At 46.9% G+C, this 9,429-nt stretch overlaps 1 protein-coding gene and 1 long non-coding RNA gene across 3 annotated transcripts; one reads left to right on the plus strand and one right to left on the minus strand.

Moving 5' to 3' along the window:
- The first annotated feature begins 2,537 nt into the window (after positions 1-2,537).
- Positions 2,538-8,994, plus strand: TP53I3 (tumor protein p53 inducible protein 3). The gene is made up of 5 exons (XM_027555953.1): positions 2,538-3,189; positions 5,324-5,591; positions 6,546-6,758; positions 7,653-7,849; positions 8,629-8,994. Exons 1-5 carry the CDS (start codon positions 3,037-3,039, stop codon positions 8,809-8,811), a joined length of 1,014 nt encoding a protein of 337 aa, XP_027411754.1. The 5' UTR covers positions 2,538-3,036; the 3' UTR covers positions 8,812-8,994.
- LOC113901511 lies at positions 6,396-9,413 on the minus strand. 2 transcript variants are annotated; one of them, XR_003513455.1, is made up of 3 exons: positions 9,310-9,413; positions 8,517-8,734; positions 6,396-6,701 (listed from the first exon to the last, which is right to left on the minus strand). It is a non-coding gene; the product is annotated as an uncharacterized LOC113901511 (long non-coding RNA). The 2 variants fall into 2 exon arrangements; XR_003513456.1 differs by having other exon boundaries at positions 9,294-9,383.
- Positions 9,414-9,429: the final 16 nt, after the last annotated feature.

The raw sequence follows: 9,429 nt of genomic DNA on the forward strand, positions 1-9,429 counted from the left end.
GACTTCCCCTAAAATAATACTCTAAATAACATAAAAGTAATTCAAAATAATGTTTTGATCAGCTGTGAACTAATAATATTGTAATGATAAGTAAATCCAGAAGAAATTTAACACTTTATAGCCCTACAATCACAGAAAAATTTAAACTGTCAGGTTACATATATTTTGTTGCAGACAAGAATGATCAATAAAGCATAAAATATAGCAGGATGTAATTTTTATGCAGAATGAAAATATAAGTATTGGGAAAAAATGGAATTTTAAAACTTCCAACTGTTAAAGAACTTGTTTGGGTACTTTTTAGTGGATGATTATAGTATCAAATTGCTCCAAAATCCAACTGCACTTGATACATTTAAAAGCCTGATATGAGTTTTAAATGTCAGTATTTATGACCAGAAATCATCTTTTGTACTACCTTAAATGTAAGATGAAAGATTTTAGATATCAACTTTAAAATATGGGGAACGCAGCTTTTAAAAATGCTTTTTGTCTATTGATGAAGACCACTGCCTGGAGTAAGAACTGTCTTGGGCCCTGAGTAATACAGATGGGTCCCCAGGAAGATGGCAGAGGCAGGTAACCAAACAGGCAGCCCCACCAAGCTGACTCCAAGCTCTTCCCTTTCCTAGAGCCTTCCTGAGTCTTTGCCCTCCAACCTCAAGGTGGAGTGCCCATGGAGAGAGGGGAGGAAGAGCCCAGACAAAGTCCTGCAGGCACAGAAGTTGGCATGGTATCCAGAGGTGAACTGCCCCAGCTCCTCTAGGCAAGGACCAGTTGTCAGCACTGAGCTGATGGGCTGCCCAAGCTTGGGCTTGGTTACCACAGAAGCTGCTGGTTTACACAGAACCCTTCAGAGGACATCTGGGAGAGATTATGCCCTCACCCCCATTTAACTTTCAGGATAAGCAGCAGCACCTGTACCCTCACATCAGCTGGGTTTCTGGGACACATGCTTCCACCTCATTCCTAACACAGATCTTGCTTGTTCTGCTAAAACATGAACCTGTAGGGAGTCCCTCTAAGGCCAGAGATGTGGACTGTGGAATACTGCCGCAGCAACCAGTCATCTAAAACTTACCACCCAATTCCACAACTTATATTTTGACAAAAAGGGGCTGGAGCAGGGATGTTTTAAGGAAATCAACCTGTTTTTGTGGTTTCCAGTAGAGTTCTCTATTGACCCTTTGGGAGGTTAGTGTCCTCAGAGATGGACAATTACATATTTCATAAGGCCTGTTGCTCTGTGTGGCTTGTGGGATCTTAGTTCCCCTATCAGGGGTGGAATCCATGCCACCAGTGATGGAAGCTTCGAGTCCTAACCACTGGACCTCCAGGGAAGTCCCCTGGGTCTTATTCTTTAATTATCAGGGAGTCAGCAGTATAAGTTCCTGCCCTCCGTGGGACATGGTCTGAGACACTAGAGCCTACCCCCCCCAAAAAGTAGCAAGAAATACCCACCACAAAGTTTCCAGAAAAGGCCTCCTTTGGCCTTTTGGACCTTCCCTCTGAATACACTGTTGGGCTTCTTCCGTCCCTTTTCTTGCAATAGTGGTTTTGACACAGATGACGAGGAGGGACAATGGCTGACAGGTGTTTCTGGAAAATAGGCCTTATAAAAAATATGTAACTTGGGTAGCCTTCTTGCAAGAATGCTCAGGAGAGGAATGTAAATAAAGAGAAGGGGAGTTTGTAATTGATGGGACAGATGGTTGCCCCAGGCAGTCTTTCCTTCTACTCTAGAGCCTTGGGCAGGACCATGAGATAGTTTGATTCCTGGCTCTGACATTCATCAGCTATGTGCCCCTTGAAACCAAATTAATCTTTCTGTTGATACATCTCAATTCCTTTTTAGTGAAGTGTCATAAAACTCAAATAAGAGAACACATGTGAAGAGGCAAATTATAAGGCACTGCAAAAAAAAGTTACCTATCTTTTTATACAGGTGCACATACATGTATATTCTTCTAATCCAGTGGCTTGTAACCAGGAGCAGGCGTTTTTTTGCTACCCAGGGGATATCTGACAATGTCAAGACATTTTTTATTGTCACAACTGGAGAAGGGTGCTGTTGATATCTAGTGGGTGAAGACCAGGGGTGCTGCTAAACACCCCACGCTGCACTGGGAAGTCTTTCAAAACAAAAAATTATTTTGTCCAAAATGTCAACTGTGGCAAGGCTGAGAAACCAGGCTAAATTGCCTCACTGGGCAGCATCTTCCAGGGGCCATTTCCTCATCCTCAGGAAAGACAGGAGAAATCACAGAAGTTTAAAGAATCCCAGGACTGCTTTTATCTTCCCTTTCCCCGCAGTGTTCTCTTTTTTCTCAGAAGCACCCTGCTTGCCCACCTTACTCCAGAGACCAAGGGCAGAAAGAGACTGACAGCACAAACCGGCCAAAAGCCTGGCCAGGCTGGGAAATGGACCCGTCGCCTGCCAAGAGTTCCGGTTCTAGTTCTCTTAGAGGGAATGATTCTCAAAGTTGAGTGCTGTAACAGCATTTCATGCTAAACCAAGGGAAAGACTAGATTCCAGAGGCTCCAATTTCACAAAAATCTGATTTGCCGCCACTAGCTTTGCATTTTCAAGGGAGAGAAGGAAGGGGAGGGTTGATTCTGGGCAACCCCACCCCCTGCACTACCCAGAGTGCAGCCTTCCACCTCCTAGGACCCGCCGGGCGCTCAGCACCACGCCCTGTCACCTGGAGCAGCAGCAACAGCAGCAGAGGGGCCGGGCCTGGAGCACGTAAGGAGCTCACACAGGCTCTAGCGATCCAGACAGGTGGGAGATGCCAACTCAGAGGGAGTGAAAATTGCTTCATGCTCTTCAGTGTTTTCCTGTTCCGCCCGCAGCCAGTCGGTGTGGCCAGCCTCCCTGCACCCCCACCTCAGCCGGAGCCTTCCGCGTGGGGTTGGCCTGGAGGCGGCAGGGGCCTCGCTGGAAGGAGAGCAGGGGCCGACGGCCAGACGGATTGAGGGAGGCCGCCGGCCGGCAGCGGGGCGCTGGAGCCCTGAAAGAACTTTGCTATACCCTGTATGTCCTCAGAGACCATGATAGCTGTGCACTTTGACAAGCCGGGAGGACCAGAAAATCTTTACTTGAAGGAAGTGGCCAAGCCCAGCCCAGGCGAGGGTGAAGTCCTCCTGAAGGTGGCAGCCAGCGCCCTGAACAGGGCGGACTTACTCCAGGTACCCCGGGGTCTGACAGCAACTGGGACTGAGCAGGGCAACGCGGTCTTTAATAAACATTCACCAGACAGATGAAGGAGACTAGGCACTGACATTAAACGCTCATCATGACCTGCTTCGTTGGGGTTCTGTAACTAGAACCATTTAGCCTCCCTTGTTTACACAAAATAAAGGGGTATGTGCACAGCAGAGGCCACCCTGTGTCATTCCATTGTCTGTCCGCTCAGGCTTCCAGATGTGTTGGTGGGGTGGGTATTAGACCTCCCTGTATCTCCTTTGAAAGTGAAAAAGTGAAAGCGTCAGCTCAGTCTTGTCTGACTCTTTGCAACCCCATGGACTGTAGCCCACCAGCCTCCTGTGTCCACGGGACTGTTCAAGCAAGAACACTGGAGTAGGTTGCCATTCCCTTCTCCAGGGGATCCTTCTGACCCGGGATTGGACTGAGAGGATAACAGGCAGGAAGGCCAGGGGTCTCCAAATGGAGGAAATAGGCTTCAGGTGTCAGACATTTTTTATCTCTCTCTTAAGTGGCAGGAGGAAACAAGTGTTAGATTTTTTTTCCCTTCTCTATACAAATTTTAAGAGGTTTCTCTTAAAATTCTATGTTGCCATAATGAAACCTGGTTCCACCTGAACTTTTCTCAAACCTTAAGCTAACCAATGCGTTTTTCTTATAGAAATGTTTAAGCTATGTTAATGAACTATGTATTTACCCTAGACTCTGTCTTTCAAGTCAGTTCCGCCTAAGATTCAGAACCTAAGACTCAGAACCAGTCTTGACAAACCTGCATGTTTTACTCATACATTGCTCTCCTAATCTATGTTGATGAAACTATATATTTACTTGGAAACCTGTCTTTCTTCGAGATTTTGGTTTTATGGCCTGGGATGACTCACCTGGTGCCAATGTTATCTCAAAAGGCATGCTGTGGGTGAGGGGCTCGGTGCTGAGTTTTGAGACGTCTCCTTTCTATAATTAACAGCTTGCTAGTAGTTATGTAACATCCGGCTACAGACTAGCAGGGGGGGCACTCTTCTTGCCCCCTTCTGATGTCTGTGTCAGACGTTCTCTATCTCTTCTATACTTTAATAAAACTTTATTACACAAAAGCTCTGAGCGATCAAGCCTCGTCACTGGCCCCGGATTGAATTCCTCTCTTCCGGAGGCCAAGAATCCTGGCGTGTTTTGTGGTTCAGCAACAACCTTTCAGAACCTAGGTCTCTTACATTGCAGGTGGATTCTTTACCGTCTGAGCCACTAGGGAAGCCCCGCCTCAAAGGTTGGCATCCTCACACCAGGAGTCAAACCAGGGCCGCCTGGGTGAAAATCAGGAATCCTAGCTGCTCCTCAGGCAATCCTGTTCACCATTTGTACTCTACAGATAAAGAAACTGAGAGTCAGAGAGGTTCAGCAATGAGCCCAAAGCCACACACTAGTAACCAGGGGAGCAGGGATTCAGATTGAGGTCTTTGTCTTAAGGATTCTGAGTCTGTATTCTTTCCACTCTGAGGGTTCCAGAGCTGGCAGGGGGCAGTGCTCTTAAGAACTTTCTTCCAACTTCTTCTTGAAGCACTAAACTGGGCCACCTGCATTTTTTGAAGTGATTAAGAAATGTACACCAGAATCACAGGGGCACTTATTCAAAATAAATAAGGCAGGGATCCAGGCATGTATACTTTGAAAAAGCATCTCAAATTGTTCTCATGCACACTCCTAGTTCAGTCCCTCTGGTCTCAGGCCTCTGACAATTGTGAGGCATGAGTACAGAGCCTGGCACTTGATATATGAGATATATCATTAGGAAGCCCATGGTTTAGTTACTAGTCTTGCTATTAACTTGTTTTGTTACCCTGGTTCCCCTGACCAGGTCTCAGTTTCTTCATTTGTAAAACAAGGGGTTTAGATGATACAAGGACTGAAGTGATACCACAAGTTAGACATCCACTGATTATGGGACCTAGTCTCTTATTTGTATGAAACAAATTACCTCCCCTCTCTTTTTTCTCGACTTAAAAAACCTAATTTTACCCTGAATTTTGTTTTAAAGGGGGAGGAGGGGAGCTATGGGAAGGCCAGGGATGCTGACACAGATTTCTGATCATGCTTACTACCTAGCGTGTCCTCTTTCTGCAGAGACAAGGCCAATATGCCCCACCTCCAGGAGCCAGCAACATTTTGGGACTTGAGGCATCTGGACATGTGGCAGAGCTCGGAGCTGGCTGCCAGGGACCCTGGAGGGTCGGGGACCCAGCCATGGTTCTGCTGTCTGGCGGGGGTCAGGCTCAGTATGTCACTGTCCCTGCAGAGCTCCTCATGCCCATCCCAGCAGGGCTGACCATGTGTCAGGCTGCAGCCATCCCAGAGGCCTGGCTCACTGCCTTCCAGCTATTACATCTTGTGGGTAAGGACCAGTGCACCCCATGCTCACTCCATACAGCATAGTTCAATTTATTCATTTATTCATAACTCAGCCACCTCAAAACCCAGCAGTCCTGAAGGGAAGCTTTGATCTGGCCACTGAGCAACAGCCAACCCCAGCACCCCTTACTTAGTATCAGATCCTCATACTATGTAGCAATGGCTTGATATTGAGGCTGAAAATCGTGGTTAGCAGATAGAAAACCTGGTGAGCACTGGATAGAAGGCCTGTGTGCATCTTCACACTGTAAACCCAGTAGTAGTCCCTGCTTCTCAGTCTTGCTAAGCTCTCTGAGAGCCCTAGTGCAGCACAGGGAGCCATTCAACTAACTCTTTAATTCCTCCTTATTCCCACGGAGGCCAGCCAAGAGCTCACGTGAGGGTCTCTGCCTTTGGGGAAATCAGTGTAACTGGGAAGACAACCACAGTGTTTGGAAGGGTGGCCCTGTCTCTAACTACAAACTATAACAGAAGCTTAAGGTGAGAAAGGTTCGTATGGGCGAAGGTCAGAGAAGGCTTTCTGGAATAGAAGGACTTGAAGGGTGGTACAGCTGTGATGGACAGAAGGCATACCAAGGTGGCCTAAGAGCATCAAGGTGAGATTGGCTGCTTCACTCTCAAGCGAAGGATGGGAACTTCCCTGGTGGTCCAGCGGCTATGACTCCACATTCCCAATGCAGGGGACCCAGGTTCAATCTGGTCAGGGAACCAGATGCCACATGCCACAAATAAGAATTTGCATACTGCATCGAAGATCAAAGATCCTGCATGCCACAATGCAGCCAAATGAATAAATAAAAATAATTTTTAAAAAAGACAGCAAGAGATTTCCCATTTGGTGGTTCCAGGGCCAGGTGATCATGGTAGAATAAACCAATGTGGTAAAGGTACAGCAGTTGCAAAGTAAAGAACATGGTTCCTATACTTTCTATCACAGGAAATGTTCAGGCTGGAGACTCTGTGCTAATCCATGCAGGAGCAAGCGGTGTGGGCACAGCTGCCATCCAACTTGCCCGGATGGCTGGGGCTACTCCTCTGGTCACAGCTGGTTCCCAGGAGAAGCTTCAAATAGCAGAAAAGCTCGGAGCAGCTGCTGGATTCAATTACAAAGAAGAGGATTTTTCTGAAGCAACACTGAAATTCACTAAAGGTAAACAAAGCTTCTGCAGTTCAGCAGGAGTTTCAGAGATAATTAAATAAAATTCTCACCAGCCACAGAGTTGCTTCTGGATCTGTTTTCCCTCTGCTAAAAGCACAACACCTGCCCAGGCCAAATTCTAGTACTCTACTGTTTGACCACTGGAGACAGGCAGGCAGTATTTAGGACTAAGGTGATTTTCATGGGCATTCTTGTAAGTGATATGATTCATATGCTTTTTACAAAGGGGATAATCACACAGAGTTGGCCTGCAATTACTCAGGACCTCTTTTTCCCAACTAGGCACTCTGTATTGAATTAAAAGGAGGTAGGGGTAGAAACTAGTTTGGAGCTGGTCATAGTAGGCTTTGGTAGGTAGCTCCCTAAGTGGGTAAGTAGATGTGTATGCCTCTATATTCCAGAGCCAAATCTGTTTATATTTGGCTCATCCCATTCCATTTTTTGACAAGAATCAAAAAGAGTTAAAAAGAAAGCTAGCAAAGCCATGATTCAGAGAGCCCCGTGCAGACACTTCATAACTTATATATGGACTAGCCTGTACTGTAGGCTGGGGTGGATCTCCCCTATTCCCCTGGGTGCCAGTGGGCCTCTACTTATGTGGAGGTCAGGGAAAATACCAGATCATGGTGTTGTCCCATTTCCCTCTTGCTGTGGCAGGGATCATATAATATGAACTATATCACATATATATGATACACTTCAGCTCTCTAAACTCCATTTACAACCATGGTTCTATAAGCAATGCTCTGGGTTCCAACCTATAGATTTACTGCTTGCACTTGTATATATTTATACCCATATTTCCACAAATATGCCATGTAATCTTCTTTTGCACTAATCTTTCTGATTCTGACTAGCATCACAAATCTGTGTTTCATGTGAAAGGTGCTGGAGTCAACCTCATTCTAGACTGCATAGGCGGCTCCTACTGGGAGAAAAATGTCAACTGCCTGGCTCTTGATGGTCATTGGGTTCTCTATGGTCTGCTGGGAGGAGCTGTCATCAGTGGGCCTCTGTTTTCAAAGCTACTTTTTAAAAGGGGAAGTCTGATCACCAGTCTTCTAAGACCTAGGGACAAAAAGGTGAGTGATGGGTGAATATAAAACATGTGATTTAACTATTATCCAGAAAAGTGTGATTCATTCACATAATCCTGAGAAAGGATCACATATTAAGTTGCAGAGCCTGTAGAAATTTGCCCCCCTGTGGATAAACTGGTAACCCAATTTCAAGAACTAATTAAAATTGGTTGATGAAAGCCTCAACATCTTGGAAAGAGGGTGGCTAATACTTAATATAGTATGTAAACTTCACATAAAATGAACAAAGCCTTGACTATATTAGGAAATATTTCTAATAGTACCAAGGCTTTTGTTTGCAAAGGCAGAACTGTTCTCAGTGTGCTAAGAAAACCTCTTAGGTAAGTGAGGTTAGTAAGCTTCTACCTTTAACAGTTTATACATTCCTGAAATCGTGTGGCATTCCAGCAGGTGCCAGCTTTGGGAATGTTTCCTCACAGGGTTTCACATCTGCTGGGGGATAACAGGGGTTAAGCATCTCTTTTGAATTGAGCCTATATAAGTCCTCTCTATGGCTGCCTCCTGCTTGAAGTCTTTATTTAAAAAGAGTCCTTCAGCTTTCAGTGACACTAGTATCTTCTCCAGGCTTGATCTTTACCTGGTACACAATCGAGCTTACAAATCTAGAGGCATGCACATACATGCTAGGAGTGAGGTGATTATTACATACCCTTGTGTGACTTCAGATGTGTACAAGTTTCAGAGAAAGCAGAAACGCTAAGCAGGGTGGGGAGTGACAAAGAAATGCCTCCGTCCAGACTGATGGTCTTCTTTTCCTTAAGTACAAGCAGATGCTGGTGAAGGCTTTCACAGAGCAAATTCTGCCCCACTTCTCCACAGAGGGCCCTCAACGCTTACTGCCGGTTCTGGACAGAGTCTACCCCGTGGCTGAAATTCAAGAAGCCCATGAGTACATGGAGACTAACAAGAACGTGGGCAAAATCGTCCTGGAGCTGCCCCAGTGAAGAAGTGGGTAGTACAAGACAAGGCTACCTCTCCAGTCTTCCGATAGCAAACCTGGAGAAAACTCTGTATACAGTCAGGCAACTGGGCGCCACTCCAGGCTCGCCTGTAACCCCCTATTTCTCCCGCAGCCTCCTCAAATTATCAGTATAAAGCTGGTCTAAGGAAATAAAGAGTGGACTTGACGAGTGGCGCGTGGACTGCAGTCGCCGGCTGGGAGGCGAGGTGGGAGTCGGGACAGGCATAGTCGCGGAGATTAGAGTAGAGGCCTGGTCGGCTCACGCTCAATTTCGGGGGCCTGCGCTAGCGCCAGGGCTTCTGAGTACCAGATACAGTGTCGGCCACAACACAATCAGCCAGAACCCTGCAGATTCGGCTTCGCGCACTGTCAGAGGCCCGGACGCATGCACACGTCCCCTCGCACGTAGCGCGCGGCCTGCAGCCCGGGATCCCACTCCACTGCCGGTCCTCTCCCGCAACTCACCAGGGTGCAGACCCACCTAGCGAGGCCCGCTTCCGCCCTGCGGAGCTCTCCTCAGGCCTCGCCCCATCCAGACAACTTCCTTGGTTCAGGGTCTCCCCGACCGGAACACTTCTTAAGCCCAAGTCCCGCCCCTTCC

Source organism: Bos indicus x Bos taurus, chromosome 11, assembly GCF_003369695.1.
Source record: "Bos indicus x Bos taurus breed Angus x Brahman F1 hybrid chromosome 11, Bos_hybrid_MaternalHap_v2.0, whole genome shotgun sequence".
Classification (NCBI taxonomy): Eukaryota; Metazoa; Chordata; class Mammalia; order Artiodactyla; family Bovidae; genus Bos; species Bos indicus x Bos taurus.